The sequence below is a fragment of the Lissotriton vulgaris genome, chromosome 3_1, assembly GCF_964263255.1.
Source record: "Lissotriton vulgaris chromosome 3_1, aLisVul1.2, whole genome shotgun sequence".
Lineage (NCBI taxonomy): Eukaryota > Metazoa > Chordata > Amphibia > Caudata > Salamandridae > Lissotriton > Lissotriton vulgaris.
The window spans coordinates 493,164,638-493,182,143 of NC_141689.1; the positions used below are offsets into that span (position 1 = coordinate 493,164,638).

Consider the following 17,506-nt stretch of genomic DNA (forward strand, 5'->3'; position numbering starts at 1 on the left):
TGAAGATAGTAAAGTAAGAGATGGCCATGCGAGAGATAATGCTGCAGCTGCGACAGGCACCGGGGAGGAGGGCGGGCGATATGAATGTCAGCAGCCCTACATGCCAAGAACAGATGTATACTGGTAAGTATCATTTTCCGTTCGAGGCATGTGGGCTGCTGAATTCATATCTTAGCATAGACTGTATAGCAGTTTCTCCTCTAGCGGTGGTCACCTGTACCAGCTGCAGCAGTTTGAAAAAGAGTTTTGAGGACAGCCTGGCCTACAGCAGCTTGTTGCTAAAGCATGCACATCTACTCAGTAGTGTTTAGTGAAAGTGTGTATGGAAGACCATGTAGCCGCCCTACATATATGTCTTCTAGGGGAATATTTCCTAGGAAAGGCATGGATGCCCCCATTTTGGGTGTTGAGTGGGCTTTTGGGGGAACTGTTAAAGTGCCCTTTGCCTTTTGATAACATATTTGAATGCATTTAACTATCCATATGGCTATTCCTGACTTTGAAATAGGATTTCCTTTGTGTTGTGGAGAAAAGGCAACAAAAAGTTGTTTTGTTTTCCTGAATGATTTAGTTCTGTTAAATGTAATATGGCAGAGCTCTTTTGACATCTAGTGTGTGTAGGGCTCTTTCAGCCACCAACTCCTGGTTTTGAAAGAAAACTGGCAATTCAATGGACTGATTGATGTGGAAAGTGGATATTACTTTTGGCATGAATTTAGGGTTAGTGAGAAGCACAACCTTATTGTGGTGTATTTGCATGAAGCGTTCCTGAATGGTTAGTGCCTGTAGCTCACTCACTCGCTTGAGGGAGGTAATGGCAATAAAAAATGCCACCTTCCATGTTAAGAATTGTAGTTCACATGAATGGAGTGGTTCGAAAGGTGGCCCCATGTGTCCGGTTAGTACTACGTTTAAGTTCCAGACTGGCGAAATTGGATGCTTTGGAGGGATAATTCTTTTGAGTCCTTCCATAAAAGCTTTGATAGTTGGTATTCTGAACAGGGACATGTGTTCCCTGTTTTGAAGATATGCTGCTATAGCAGCAAGGTGTAGCCTTAAGGATGAGTATGCCAGATTACATCTTTGAAGATGTAGCAAGTAACAGATTATGCTCTGGATGGAGGCATCTAATGGATTGACTTGGTTATTATTACAATAGATTGCAAATCTATTCCATTTAGCTGCGTAACATGCTCTGGTAGTGGGGCGCCTTGCTTCCTTGATAATGTTCATGCAGTCTGGAGGCAAGTTAAGGTATCCGAACTCTAAGACTTCAGGAACCAGATCACTAGGTTCATCTGATTGAGATCTGGGTGCCTGATTTCGCCATGGTTCTGTGTTAGCAATTGTGGCGACAGGTGTAGTCTTTGGTGCAGAACTACTGAGAAATCTAGAAGGGTCATGTACCATGGCTGTCTTGCCCATGTGGGAGCAACCAGGATCATTGTGAGTGACTGTTGCCTTAGTTTGCGTGCCACTAATGGAAGCAGTGGGGTTGGTGGAAAAGCGTACGCAAATCTGACTGACAAGTTTATCCATATCGCATTGCCTTGTGACAACAGGTGTGGGAACCTGGCGGCAAAGGACGGGCATTTTGAGTTTTCTTTTGTGGCAAACAGATCTATTTCTGGATATCCCAACTTTTGGAAGAATGGTTGTAGAACCTGAGGGTGAATCTCCCATTCGTGTATTTGTTGACTGTGTTGGCTTAGTAGATCTGCTATCTTATTGTCTATCCCTGGGAGGTGTTCTGCCAGGAGAAAGATGTTCTTTGGAATTGCCCATTTCCATATGCTCTGTGCTAGGTGAGAGAGCTGTGGAGAATGTGTCCCTCCTGGTTTCTGTATGTAGTACATGGTGGTCATGTTGTCCGTCCGGATTAACACAGCCTTGTTGTACAAGTATTTCTGGAAGGCTTTCATTGCTAGAAATACTGCTAGTAACTCCAAGTGGTTTAAATGCATTGTCTTTTGTTTGACTGTCCAGAGACCTTGGACTGTGTATTGAAAGAGGTGGGCTCAACCTGTCAGTGATGCGTCCGCTGTTAATACTACTTGTGGAACCGGCTCTTGGAACAGTCGCCCCTTGGAAAGGTTTTGTGGGTTCCACCACTGCAGAGAGTTGTAAGTGCGACTGTCTACCAACACAAGGTCTTTCATTTGTCCTTGAGCTTGGTTCCACGGCCGTGATAGGCATTCCTGCAATGGACGCATTTGAAGTCAGGTATGAGGGACAATGAATATGTAGGAGGCCATCATGCCTATAAGCTGCATGAACACTCGAGCCGGCAGGGAGTGTTGTTGCTGAAATCTTTGAATGAGAGACTGTATGTTGGATATCCTGGCTGCATTTGGATATGCCTTCGCCATTGTGGTATCTATTGTTGCTCCCAGATATTGTTGTATGTGGGGGGGCTGCAGATGTGATTTTGGGTAATTTATGGAAAATCCCAGACTGTGCAGTAGCTGGATAGTTTGAGACGTATGTTTGCACACTGTACGTATGAGTTGGCTTTTATGAGCCAATCGTCCAGGTAGGGGAACACATGGATGTGTTGCCTTCTGAGGTTTGCCGCTACTACTGCTAGGCATTTTGTTAAAACCCTTGGAGCTGTAGTTACCCCGAAGGGAAGAACTTTGAATTGATAGTGGCGACCCTCTATTGTAAACTTGAGGTATTTCCTTTGCGTTGGATGTATAGGTATGTGAAAATATGCATCTTTGAGGTCTAATGTAGCGAGAAAGTCGCCTTGCTGGAGTAGCGGGAGTACTTGTAGAGTGATCATATGGAAATGCTCTGAAAGTATAGATTGGTTCAGAGGTCTGAGGTCCAATATTGGTCTGAGGGAGCCGTCCTTTTTGGGAATAAGGAAGTATCAAGAGTATACTCCTGTGCCCTGGTGTTGAAAAGGGACTGGCTTTATGGCTCCCTTTTCTAGCATGGATAGCACCTCCAACAGCGTGATGTGTTCTTTGGACATTGGACGGTGTTTGGGTGGTATGTTGGGTGGAGTAGAAGTGAGTTCCAGGCAGTAACCATACTGGATAATTTGTCTAACCCACCTGTCTGTGGTAATGGCATTCCAGACTGGTAGGAATTGTGTAATTCTGCTTCCGACTGGGGTTAAGTGGTCTGGAGGGAGTGTGAACAAGTCATTGTTTGGAGGTGGGGGAGGCTCTGGTGTTATTACCACCACGTCCTCTGCCTTTATTATTTCCTCTATAACCTCCTCTGTTGGAGCCTTTATTAAAAGGTGCCTTGGGTATTAGTTTTAAATGATGAAGAGGTTTGTGATGGGTTGCCTCTGCCTGAGCCTCAAAAGGAGGATCGGGGAAAGGAGCCCCTAGACTGTTGAAATTGAAGTGCACCCATGGACTTTGCGGTGTCAGTATTTTTTTTTCATCTTTTCTAAGATGGTATCAACTGCTGGGCCAAACAAGAAATCCTGATTAATGGGTTGATTAAGTATTGTAGACTGTACTTCATTTTTAAAACCGGAGATGCGTAGCCAGGCATGCCGGTGTAGCAACACGCTAGTATTGACAGACCTGGCAGCTGTATCGGCTGCATCAAGGGCACATTTTATAGATGTGTTAGTGATGAATTTCCCTTCTCGAATTAGGTCATTAGCCTTTGCCTTATAGGGTTCTGGTAGGTGTTGCATTAATCCCTCCAGTTCATCATAGTGTGCTCTGTCATAGCGTGCTAGGAGAGCTTGTGTATTCGCAATTCTCCAGGTATTTGCTGCCTGAGAGGCCACTCTCTTTCCTGAGGCTTCTAAGATCTTTGACTCCTTGTCAGGAGGGGGGGCATCACATGTTTGAGTGTTTGCTCTCTTTCTGGCATTAGAAACAACTAGAGAGTCTAGTGGTAACTGATACTGGATACAAGAGGGGTCTGTAGGGGCTGGTTTATATTTCTTTTCAATTCTTGGACTGAGGAAACGCACTCTGGCTAGGTCTTTAAAGATGTCTGGTGCGTGCTTAAGTACTCCTTTTAGCATAGGGAGTGTACGTATAGTCTTCTCTGATGTTGGGAAGGTATTAAAGAGGAAATCCTCCTCTACAGGGTCAGTTTGCATGCTTACACCATGATACTGAGCTGCCCTGTCAACTAGTTTGTTAAAAGCAACCGTGTCGTCAGTAGGGGATGGTTTTGTGAGATATGTAGAGGGATCTAGTATGGGTTGTGTATCATATGGGTCATTAGGGTCATTATGATCGTCCCATGTATGATCTTGGTTTCCCGGATCATCAGAGTCTATAAAGTCCTGATGAGGGTCTTCACTCATGTCTTCTCCCTCATCATAATGTGGAGGTGTAGGTGAATATGGAACGTAAGGCATGTCAGGAGTGAAAGGAGGAGGTGTAAAAGGTCTAGAAGAAGAAGTCCCAAAGACCTTTTTCTTAGGGGGAACAGGAGAAGGAGCCTCAGTGTCCAGTCTTCTCTTGTTCTATGAACCATCTATTTTGGTCTGGGCTCACTGGATCAGGATGAAAGTTCTTCTTCCACTGTCCGTGGCTTCGGCACCGATGTTTTTGGATCGGTCACTTGCTTGCTTGTTTTGCTTTTTGTCTTGAGCTTTTTTCGGCTCAACGTCTTGTCGGCTCGACGGCCTTGTTCGGCTCGACGACCTTTTTATGTTAGATGGTCTTTTTCGGCTCGATGTGTTTTTTCAGGTCGACAGCCTTTTCGGCTCGACTGCCTTTTTTCGGGTCGACTGGCTTTTTTGGGTCGGAGGCAGTTTTCGGATCGACTACTTTGTTCGGGTCGATTCCTTTTTTGGGGCCAATGACCTTTTTTGGGTCAATACTTTTCTTTGGATCTTTATCGGATCAACGACCTTTTTAGGTCTCGCCTCTCAATGCGCATGCACATTGAGTGGAACAAGACTATGGGGCCTTAAACAGACCTTACCTAGACTGGCGATTTGATGCTGTGCCCGTGCGCTTTTAGGTCAATGCGCTAAAATGCGCGTGCACAGCATCAAATCGCCAGCCATCTGTTCCCCAGCTTGGCGCCTCCACTCCGGCTCTCTCCTAGCTGTTCCTCCCCTAATTATTCACGGCCGGGTCTCGTTTTATTTGATTTTACTGTCTAGACTCTCAAAAGCATGTGTAAATTATATCCAGGTAGGGAATTGGGGAGTGGGGTGTATTTGCCCAAAGTGATTTCAGTGTTCATGTGAATTTCTTTTGAAATATGTGCTTCCCTCTTGTCGGTTGTTTATGTACATGCGTGTACCTTTAAGAATATCAATACACTATTCCTACAGCACAGAAACCAAGAAGAATGACAATTTTCTTGATTTTAAAACCGTACGAGTCTCTTGTTTATCCCCTGCAGACAGCAGTGGAGTAATTTCAGTCTATCGTATGTGTATTCGGCTTGTTTTCAAGACCATTGTAAGAATAATGATCAGGTCCTGAGAGCAGAGCATCTCCCCAGCAGAAACCCGCTCATAGGAGAGCTGAAATCCGTAGTTTGCTTTTATTTATTTATTTTGGGAATTTGTAAAGCGCAACTGTCACCATTGCAGGCATCCTGGCGCTGAAAGATCAAAGGAGACGGAAGTAGAAAAAACACAGGGAGTGAGAGCTTAAAGGCGGGCTAACAGGGAATTAACCAAGTTTTAATCCTTTTTCGAAACGGGAGGAGTTCGTTGAGGTGCCTAATCGATAGGGAGAGTGTTCCATAGTTTGGCAGCTGCCACCTCGAAGGATCTACCTCCGGCTCTGATTTTCCTGAATCTGGGTACGACTACCAGTTTGGCATCAGAGGATCGAAGCTGTCTGGTTGGAGTGTACCAGGCGAATTTAGATTGTAAGGGGGCAGGGCCAGTGCCATGGAGAGCCCTAAAGACAATACAGAGGGCCTTGAACTGAATCCTCTGTCTTATAGGAAGCCAGTGCAATTTTGCCAAGGACGTTCCATGAGATCTTCTCGGAAGCCCCAGAGCCAGCTTAGCAGCTGCAGATTGGACCCTTTGGAGCCTGTCTAGCAGGAACTCAGGGGATCCAAGCAGGAGGGCATTGCAATAGTCCAGCCTGCTGAGGATGGTGCATCTAATTACTTGGGCGCGGGCTTGGGTAGGTAAGAGGAGCAGCACTTTCCTTAGGGAGCGAAGGATGGCAAAACAGCAAGCAGACGTTTTTTGAACCCGAGTTTCCATGCTGAGCCTGTGATCCAACATGACCCCTAGATTACGAACTGATTCCACCGGCCGTACGTACGTTGGACCCTGTTTCCGGGGGCCAAAAGTTGTTAGGAAACGGTCGGGGAATCCTGGTTCCGGCACTGAAGAGCACCTCCGTCTTCCCTGCGTTGAACTGAAGGGAGTTGTCCTTCAGCCATTTATTTATTTATTTATTTATTAAGCAATTTGTAATGCGCAGACTAAACCCGAAGGTATCAAGGCGCCTAGACGTATCACGCAGACAGTTGTGTAGGACCTCCACAGAGGTTGAATCCTCTCCTTCTAAGGAGAGGATCATCTGCGTGTCGTCGGCATAGTTGATTATCCTGATGTTGAAGCTTTTAATGAGTAGAATCAGAGGTCGAAGGTATACATTAAAAAGAATTGGGCTGATTGCTGAGCCCTGGGGGACCCCATGCGTTACAAGGGAAAAGGCAGACTGGAAAGGAAGCATGGATACTGCCTGCTGCCTATCATGCAGAAAGGAATGAAACCATTGTAGCGCAGTATCTCTCACTCCCGCCTCAAACAGCCGCCTCAGTAGAATCTTATGGTTCACCGTGTCAAAGGCTGCGGACATATAGAGCAGGATCAGAAACGCTGCCTGTCTTGTCTGCACGCCTTTGAAGCTCATCCATAGCGGTGATGAGGGCTGTTTCGGTACCATGGGCAAGCCGAAAACCGAATTGGTCTTCATCTAGTAATAGATGACGTTCCAGATGGTCGGAGAGAGTGTTGCTAACAAGACGCTTAACTATTTTGGCAGGGAAAGGCAGCAGGGAGATGGGCCTATAGTTTTTTGAACAATCAGGGTCTAGGGAGGGTTTTTTTAACAAAGGAGAAACTAACGCCCTTTTCCAATAAGCTGGGACAGTGCCAGTCACCAGGGATTGGTTACAAATTTGGTGGAGAGAGGGGAATAGTTCATCCTCAAATTCCTTCCAGATTTTGGGAGGCACCAGATCCATAGGAGATCCGGAGGCAATCCCTCTAGCTAACTTAGTGAAGGCCTCATACGTAAGTGGTGGGAACTTAAGTAGCGTTTCCATCGTATCTGTGGTGGGGCCAACCAGTTGGTCCACCGGAGAACCAGGTCTCAGGTGGGAGGGAGGAACGAGATCCAGAGGAGGGTTCAGATCTTTGAGGATGAGTTCAATTTTTTTCTTTAAAAAATACAGCAAGGTTGTCACACAGGGCTTGGGATGGGACTATCGCATTCTTGGAGCACTACGGATTGGTGACGCTATTTAGTAAATTAAAAATACTCCTGTAATTGTTGGTGGAGTTTCACTACTCTCACCAGTTCTGACAGCCTGCTGAGCTCTACGCCACGAGACGAGAAGCGAGGGAAGCTCGAATGAATTCGTTCTCATCATGACCACATTTTGACCGCAAGCAGTGTTGTGTGTTTGCTGGGTTACTTGTTAAACTTCTGCCTACAGAGAATTTTAACTGCTGGTGCAGCAAACCAGTAACATGGCAAGTTATATCAGCCAGAAGTAATCTAATACTTTTTAATTGATTATTATTTTAACAGCAAGTGGCATGCAGACCTCATCGTGCTGTTACAAGCGTGGCTCCACGTAAGCGCTGTTTCAAATAGGGCCTGCATTCACACACAGGTTTAACTAATATGGTTCTGTGAACGATGGGAGGGCGCTCTCTAGATTACCTTCCGTCACAATTACTTTATTCTTTTCCCAAACCGGCTGCTAATTTTCTTTTTTTGCAGCAGGTGTGTATTTTCACTCCACAGTACTATAAACTTTCCGATGATTGAAGCATCGTTCGTACCCCGGCTCAGTGTGTCACCGAGAGAGGAGCGCCAATTCTCCAACAGCGGCGTCATTGCCCACCTACCCTTACTTTAGCGTATGAAGGAGAGGAGGGGGCTTCAACACTAACGGCTTCATTTGGAATGTGCCATGCAACACCGGTGACAAGACTACAGATTGTACTACACGTAAATGGGGGCAATCAGGGCTTTAAGTGGGCCGGGTCTCACCGGTGCTGAGCACAGTCAGTTTTAGGTCGAGCCTAAGGCATTGCTTTAGCAATGCTTGTTTTTTAAAAGGTTCCATACATGCCCTCCTGTGTTGATTCCCCCCCCCCCCCCCCCCCATCACGGATGTCCAGCGCCTCAATGCCCTCTCTTACGAGTATGTGCGATTTCCCTCACCCCCTACCCTCACTCTTGCTCTCACATTAAAGGAGTGGTGTTGGGTGGGGGCTTTTATTCATGGCTGGGCTGTGGCCCCCCGTTGCTCACACCGAGGGCTGCCTGGCGGTGCTGCCGGGGAGGGAGGGGAGCTGGCAGTGAAGCAAGGCGGAGCAGGCTGGTCTTTTATTTTTGATCCATTTCACAGAGGAGCAACAGCACCTTGTTTTATTTGGCAGGGGGGGGGGGGTGGGGGGGGATTAAGTGATTTGCCAAGAATCCCAGGATGCTTGAACCTTCCCGCCAGACTCGAACCGGGATCCCCAGCGACAAAGTCCGCCGCATCAGGGGTTAAGCCACATCATCTTGCTTATTTACGCAGTACATGTTTTACTTTGTCATTTGCTCTACTAGTCCAATTTTGCCTGGCGTTCGATCCATACATTGTAATCTTTTTCCTTAATCGCGTTTTTCATGTTACATACGGCTGCACCCCCTAATCCATACATTGCAATTCCTTTCCTTAATTACGTGTTTTATGTTCCACATCGCTGGCCACAAATAAATACCTCCTCTTAAGCCTCATAGAGTGGCCTCTAGTTCGAAGGATGAACACATTCACCTCCTTGTGCCTTTCGGGGATGTAAATGTTCCTTTTTGTGATGTAAAGGGTTCTAAAGGTATAGAAAGGGAGACATTGAGCGCAACCTGTAAGTTTTACACAGAAAGTGAACACTGTGTCAAAGAAATGCAGAATTATGTAACATTCTGACAATTGTTTGTGTGTTTCTTTAATCTGTTGTGAAAAGCTCTCCCGCCCGGGGTGTTTCAAGCAACCTGGAGAGCCTATGACTGATTCTAACTCTCCTGGGGGTGTGGGGCTATTGTGCGCGCGTCACGCCACCTGAAAAGCAAAGCTTTAATTGACAATTGTGTAAATAATTATCTTTTGTTCGCATCTCCTCTCCTGGAAGGGAAGGGCCAAAGGAGCCCTATGGCGGTGTCTTGTAGATGTTTTTGTTATCGGCAGGCTGAAATCCAATGTTAATATTTCACTTCTGTTCTTGAATTTCCATCACAATAAAATACACAAAAGCTATTTTCAAAAGTTTAAGCTATTGCCATTATAAATTACAATCACTTATTTAAGTATTAATTATTGGAAAAAATTAAAAGCCATTGTTATTTGTAATATCAATACATCTAAGTCACGTAAATACAAAACGTTGCATTACAAATGCTATAGGTGTCACATTCGCGAAAGTTATAACTATTGGCATTGTAAATGACAAAGCTATCAATTTAGCTATTTTAAAAACCAACACAAATAAAATAATTGTCATTTACAAGACCAATAGCTCCAACTTTTCTAATGCGAGACCTATTGCATTTCCAATGCTTGTTTGGTTGGTCAGTGTTTTTCGGGTCGACAACTTTTTTAGTGTCGGGCCCGTTCTCGGCTGAGCGGCCGTCTTTGAGCCTACGCTCTTTTTGGGAAGAGTCTTGCTCGGTCCCGGGATACAGGAAGGCTTGGTAATGGTCTTTGGAACCGAGCCGGAAGGAGGGGCTTCTGAAGCGGTGTTTCGGTCGCAGCTAAGGCCTCTTGGCGATGCTTTGACCGGAGCCTTGTCTGGAGGTGGAGGCAGGGTAGGGGCTTTAGTACTCACGGTTTGCCCCGGTGGGATGTCGTCATCGGAGTCCGACTGGTCTTCAACAGTGACGAGCTCTGTGTCGGAGTCCGCTGCCTCTGGAAGTTCATGTTAGTCGTCGAAAATGTTTTCCGGTTCAGGTGCCTGTCGCTGCATCTCTAGCCGAGCAGCTCTTCGGTTCCGGATAGTTTTCTTCGACCAGAACTGAGCACAAGCTGCACAATCTTCCTCGTTGTGCTCCGGAGACAGGCACTTGTTGCATAATGTATGCTTGTCGCTATGTGGAAACTTGGATCAACATTGTGGGCATCTTTTAAACGGGGTCCTTTTCATCAGCGGGAGGCCCATGTGGCATCGAAAAAAAAGGACCAACGGCCCGCATCGACTACTAGAGATGGATGGAAAGAGTTGTTGAGTTGAGGGATACCGTGTGGAAACAATACCGTCGAAATTATGAGGTTTTTGGCCTTAGAAAATAGGAAAACTTCGATCCCCAAGTTGGAGTTGTCAAAGTGCATCCGAACCCAATGGCGGAGAAAAACAATCTGAAGATGAAGATGCCCATGCGCACTGTAGTCCAGTCACCTATCTTGTGATACTTCGAAGACTCTTCCAAGACAACAAGGTGCAAACATCCGGACCAAACACCAGGCGGCGATCTATACTAAGATATGAATTCAGCAGCCACATGCCTCTAACAACTTGTTGTAAAATCGGTTTTCCCATCAGAGTTCGACTGTGAGGGGGCATCCAAAGTGCAACTTCATTCTGGAACTACCCCATCAAAATTGGCTGTTGTGGACTGGCAGAGGTAACATCATGTTTCTTATTCAAAGGTCCAGGCCATTTTATTACCTGTACCCCAAAGGCTCTTCCAACCCCCACAACTTTGGATCTTACCTCCTTGGCAGCCTTCCAGTCTCACGCTCCATAACTGGTACACCCTTTGGGTAGGTGAGGTATCTAGACCATTCACTTTGTAGTAGGGTCCCTCTGTCCTGACACCCATGTCTCATTTCCTGTGTTCTGTTAGTCTCCCTTAGCAACAGGAAAGGACTAGGATCGTGGTGTAAAAACTGGTGTGAACATAGCCTTTGGGCTCCGATGCCCAGGGAATCAGGCCAGCATATATGACTAGATGCTGGTCTGCGTTCGTAGAAGAACCAAGCTTTCAAATGTTTCCGAAACTCTAGCTGGGTCAGGCATCCTGTCTTGATCGGCAAATGGGTACAAATGCTGCACCCCTCAGCCTACACTTGATATTCTTTCATCAATATCATGCACAGTTGCAGGAATAGAGAAGCCACCAAACCAAGAGTTGGTGCCAATTTCCCTCTAGGCAGAGATCGCATCTGAGGAGCCTATGCTTTGTTGTTGTGACCTGTGAAAACATGAACAGGGTACCTGCCTACCAAGGTGATGCACTGAACCAGACAAGATGATGTGATCTAATCCTTAAGAATTTCTCTACAGATCCCGGGTAATTAAGGTATTCCTATTTGTCTTTATTTTTGTCAGCAGCAACTGCCTCATGGCAGCATTTTTGTTCTCAGTGGCGATCTGCTCTGTGTCAGATAGCATGAGCAAGGAAGGTTCCGATTTCAGCACCGTAAGCTCTTTCAAGCCTTTCAATGGCAAACATGTGGCCAAAGCGTCCCTCCACGAGGGCCGGTGATCCCGAGATTTCTGAGAGAGAAGTGAATGATGGGGATGAGGTCTGTCACCTTTTCTCTTTCTATTTCCCCTCCCGCAAGTCTTTTCTTGGAGAAAGCATAGATTCAGTAGAGGACTTACCCTCTCTGATGGCTTTCCGTCTCTCCTCCTCTCCTGCCCTGCTTTTAGATCTTCCAGCTGATCCCCCAGTGAATCCATTTCCTGTCATTGTGGGTCCTCCTGGAATTTTCTTGCCAGAACCTACAGGACTTCATTGAATGGGTAGGTAAATGCCACACTACACAGACAGTGAGGGGATTAATAGCAGACTTCTTCCTCCCAAAAGTGACTCCTCTATCCCACAAAAAGTGAAGGCATTGTGAGAAAAACTTACCTCCCAAATGTGGGAAAAACAGGTTATCTGTGAATGAGGTTCAGTAAAGCCAGAAATAAATGATTTTAAAGGGGGAAAAAAAAAAAAAAATCAAGAATTCGGGAGAAATTCTCCCACAACTGTTCTACGATCAAGTACACATGAGCCAGAAAAAAAAACGGAGGCTGTGAGGCAAACTGTTAGTACAGTGCAAGCTGGGTGAGAGAAGCTGCTGAACTCTTAAAGGAGCGGTGTCCTCTTTTTGACCTGATGCACTAACCTGGGAGGTATTCTTTCTCTGCAGTTTTCTCTACAGAAATACAGGGGCATAAATATTTTTTTTTAAATGGGAAGATGATCATGCCCCCTTTTTGCAGCTAATTAAAACTACCAACTCTATGGAGCGACATATAAATTTCTTACCTTAAAGTGGCCTGCCTCCAATGAAGATTCTTTCACCTATTCTATAAAGAAGTGTTCCGGAATGGTCTCCACACATTGCCTGCAATATTCTACGTTTATAACCATCAGTGAGGATCCTACGATGCAGAACCATCTTCTCTGTACAGGATTACGCACAGGCTGTATACACAACATCCACTGATTTACAGCTACTTTTTACTCTACATTGTTTGATCACACAATGTACTGTGAGTTGTTAGATTTTTGGTTACTCCTGCAGGGTTCAACTGAACAAACAAAACAGTCTGAAATAAAATTTAAAAAACCATTTGCCTGGACCAGATCAATTTTTTACTAATTAATAGGGCACATAGAAGCCAGCTTTTTAAAACATTCACCATTTGTTTTGACTTCTGCTGTATCCCTATTTTTGTGGTACATTTATGTGGAAGGAAGACTTTTGAAAATTTTGGTGGAAAGAGTTCTATCTAGTAGGTATCCACACTTAAACCACAAACGTAGAATAGTCCTGTGCGTCTACGGGAATCCTGGAACGCTTCATATCCAAAAATCAATACATGTATGTGTAGGAGGTAATGAGCTTTCATTTCCCAAATACAGGTATAACCTCCCAAGTCTTGTTTTAAGTCAATAACAAAAATGACAGCACTGCAGCTAGTAACAGAAAGTAGGAAACAGACTAATATCTATACATAGGAAAGTATGTGAAGGGAAAAAAAGGTAGCCAGACAGGCTGAATGATTTGATAAGAAAGTATGCACTATTTAAGAAACCAGCAGCTCCCATAGCCCAGTTATTGTTCTGGGAAACATCCTTAATGTGTAAACAAAATATGAAACATGAAATGAAAATAAACTTGTAAATCGCTCACATGCCTGAAAGCGTCAGGGCGCTGAAAATAGCAAACCCCAATCCATTTAAGAGACTAAGTGCTTTAGACTTGAATAGAGGATGGTTCACACATGTACAAAATGAATTTGGCATTTTCTGACTTAAATGGAGAATAGTCCTGTTTAAGGCGTATCTCAATTTTGGACAAGGATTTTCTCTCATCCTTGCCTTAACTTCTAGTCATGCGAGTTGCCAGTTTACTGCTTAGGCGATATATATGTATTCTTTCTGACTCCTGGTACAGGATTTGTGACAACAGATGCTTTTTCTGATCACGCACTTCCAAATCTTGTGTTAGATTTGAGATTGGGTACAACATTTCGACCCCTGTTTGTTCAGGTAAAACGTTATGTTTTCTGGCATGATTTGAATCTGTGTTGAGAGTTTGACAGAGGTGCACCTGTAGCTCTAGAAAGATCATGAGTCACGACCTAGTCTCAGTGTGGCAAAAACATGTACAGAATGGGAATCTGGCAGATCCATGCTGCAAAATCGCTGGTTGGGAATTCAAATGCTAGTTAAATAAACATCCTCTCCCAAAATTAAACTGGTGTGAGCAATTTTCCTGTGGTGAGCTATTTAACACAATGAACTTTCTTCTACAATGTCACGTCAAAGCTGCAACAATAAACAAGGTAAGAACTTAGTGCTAAAATTACTGGGTAGCAGTCTGTAGATCATCATTTCCCATGACTCCAGAATAATTCAATAACATTTATATAAGTTAGGAGGAAAGGGGAATGGTAGCTAATACCTGTACATTTAAAATTGCATAGGAACAACGGAGGAATAAAACCAAAATAAAAATCACTGAAATTCCGATACTCAAAGACAGAAGGGAAAAGCATATTAAAATGAAAAACTTGCACATACGTGGAAACATCTGCTGAATCTCCCTCTGAAGTTCTGCTCGACAGATGTCTTTCTTCTTCAGGTCACCGGCCTGCTGCTGACAAGCTTGAAACAACTCCAGTATTTGCAGGCTTAGCTGTCATCCCAAAAAAAGAGACATCTTAGGTGGGTGCTTCAATTTAAATAATTTACTTACTGCGGTTTAACATAAGGTTACCCTAAATGTTCAAAATAAATATCAGTAAAATTCACTTTGATAAAAGCTGTTAGTCGGTACCTGCCTTTTTACCACATCTGAATACTTACCTAATGATTGTAGTGATCGTGGTACTTACTGATCCTGTTAAAATAGGAAACCCAGTTTTACGATTGCATGATGAGCAAACACTTATGGCAAAAATGCATAAGCCCCAAATTTGTCAATAAAGTTTATTTTTTTCTGCAGTTTTTTATTGTTAAATTAACTATTTAAAATAAGGAAAATGCTACTTACTAGTATGCATCTGTTCTTGGTATGTAGGGCTGCAGAACCACACACTGTTGCATTAGATCACCATCTGGTGGTGGGCCCGGATGATTACACTTTGTTGTTGTTTTGGAAGAGTCTTTGTCTGCTAGGTGACTCCTCCCTTAGACCGTAGTGTGCATGGGCATCGACTCCATCCTCAGATTGTTTGCGACATTAAACAAATGATGGAGTTGTATCAGTACAGATAAGGATTACCATGTATTGTGTAACTAAATAAGAGAATACTGGAACAGATATAGGGTGGGCGTTTGTGGTTCTGCAGCCCTACATGCCAAGAACAGATGCATACTGGTAAGTAGCATTTTCCGTTCGAGGCATATGGGCTGCAGATCACACACGGTTGCATAGATTGCACAGCAGTTTCTCCCTTAGCGGCAGTCACCCACATCTGTTGCAGTAGTTTGAAATAATGTTTTAAGTACAGCCTGGCCCACACTTGCTTGTTGTTTTGCCTGCACATCTACACAGTAGTGTTTTATAAATGTGTGCGTGTGCTGCTACTACTGCTAAACACTTTGTGAACACTCGAGGTGCTGTTGTTACTCCAAAGGGGAGCACCTTGAATTGGTAGTGCTGACCTTCTAGTACAAACCTTAGGTACGTTCTGTGAGACTGATTAATGGGAATGTGAAAGTAGGCGTCCTTGAGGTCTAATGTGGCAAGGAAGTCGCCTTTCTCTAAAAACGGTAGAACCTGTTGTAATGTGACCATATGAAAATGGTCTGAATGAATGTATGTACATGTTTAGGGGTCGTATATCTAGAATCGGTCTGAGAGACCGATCCTTTTTGGGTATGAGAAAATAAAGGGAGTAAACCCCTGTGTTCTGATGTTCTTTTGGTACCTGTTCAATTGCATTCTTTTGCAGTAGTGATTCCACCTCTTGTCTTAATAGTAAGAGGTGTTCTTGTGACATGGGGCGTTGTCTTGGTGGTATTGTTGGAGGATTGGAAGTGAGCTCCATTTATAACCTGACTGAATTATTTGTCTCACCCACGTGTCTGTAGTGATGGAGTTTCAGACAGGTAGGAACGGTTGTAATCTTCCCCCGACCGGAGTGGAATGATCTGGGGGGATGGAAGGGAAGTCACTGTTTGGGAGTAGAGGCGTTGCGATTGTTATTGCCTCTGCCCTTATTGTTGTACCCTCTATACCCTCCTCTATAATACCCCTTACCGGACGAGATCTGGTTGGGCGGTTTGTAAGTAGAGGAGGTGTTGTTAGTTTGGAAACCTTTAGAGGCGCCCCTATATGAGGAGCGACGAAAGAAGGTCTATGGGCTTGCGTCTGTAAAGCTCCCATTGATTTTGCCGTATCGGTATCCTTTTTAGAGTGTACTGTCTACATTTGGACCAAAAAGATGTTGTTGGTCAAATGGCCGGTTTAATATACTGGCTTGTACCTCTGGTTTGAACCCAGAGATGCGTAGCCATGCATGTCTGCGCAACAGTACCCATGCATTTACTGCTCTAGATGCTGTGTCTGCAGTGTCTAGCGCTCATCTTATGGAGGTATTAGTTATAACCTTGCCCTCTCGTATCTAGTCAGCAGCCCTAGCCTTATATTGTTCTGGCAGGTGTTGCATGAGTGACTCCAACTCATCATAATGAGCTGAGTCATATCTTGCTAACAGAGCTGGAGTGTTAGCAATCCTCCATATATTAGCGGATTGTGATAGTGTGCGTTTCCCCGACGCACCTAAAAGCTTAGATTCTTTGTCATGGGGTGGAGCATCCCTGGTTTGCGAGTTGGCTCTTTTCCTCACATTTGACACTACCAGCGAGTCTAGTGGTAATTGTCCCATAATATATGCTGGATCTGAGGGAGCCGCTTTGTATTTCTTTTCCAGTCTGGGGTTAATTATCCTGGCCCTGACTGGGTCTTTGAATATTTCTGGTGCGTGTCTTACCACTCCACTAAGTATTGGAAGTGTGGTTGTGGTTGTATGTGACGTTAACACTGTATCCATAAGAAAATCTTCTATTGGATCTGTATGCAAATCTACTCCATGGAAAGTAGCTACTCTATGGATGAGTTGTGTGAACCCAATGGGGTCATCTGGTGGAGATGGCCTAGACGGGTATGCCTCCTCTTGTGGTAGATCTGGTGCATTGTAATCTTCCCATGGGTCACCTGATGGCCTAGCTATATCATCTGGGTCATTAATATCACCTATTTGAATACAACTCCGCTGTGAATATGTATCCCCATAATCCTCCTCCTCTGGTATAAAGCTGTGTGTGCTAGCTGGTGAATGTACAGGAGAAATATCTGCTGTTTCTACTTCTGGTGAAGGAAGTCTTATAGGGGACGTTTGAACATGCTTCTTTGGAGGAACAGGTGATGGTTTAGGACATTCTGTTTCCCTTTTTACAGGCACTGTGTACACATGTCCAGTCTTTGGATGAATTTTTATACTCTTTTGCCTTACATCAGGTTGGAAAAGCTCTTCTATTGGTAAATCTTTTTTCGGCGCCAATTTCTCTTGTTTGGAGCCGACAGGTTTAGGTCTCACAGTGTCTATTATCTTTGGAAAGGGTCTTGGTTTCGGTTCCGAAGACTTTTCTTGCTTTCTCTTTGGATCTGTGCTTTTTGGATCCAAAGTTTTTACTGCCGAGTGTTTAGACTCGTCTGCCTTTGGTGCCGAAGTGTGTTTCGGTATGGAAACTGCTTTTGGGTCCGCTTTTTTAGTTACCGCAGCAGTCTTTGTTTTGGTAACCTTGTTAACTTCTTTCGGTGCCGATCTTTGTTTCGGAACCTCTTTTGGTGCCGAACTTGGTTT

The 17,506-nt window shown here is 44.5% G+C and overlaps 1 protein-coding gene across 1 annotated transcript in view; it reads right to left on the minus strand.

The window, feature by feature from the left end:
• Positions 1 to 17,506, minus strand: part of TENT2 (terminal nucleotidyltransferase 2) — a 569,767-nt gene that overhangs the window by 350,667 nt on the left and 201,594 nt on the right. Inside the window, exon 4 of the mRNA XM_086960733.1 lies at positions 14,217 to 14,331. Within this exon, the coding sequence (XP_086816859.1) occupies positions 14,217 to 14,331 (115 nt within the window). The remainder of the gene's footprint in view (positions 1 to 14,216; positions 14,332 to 17,506) is intronic.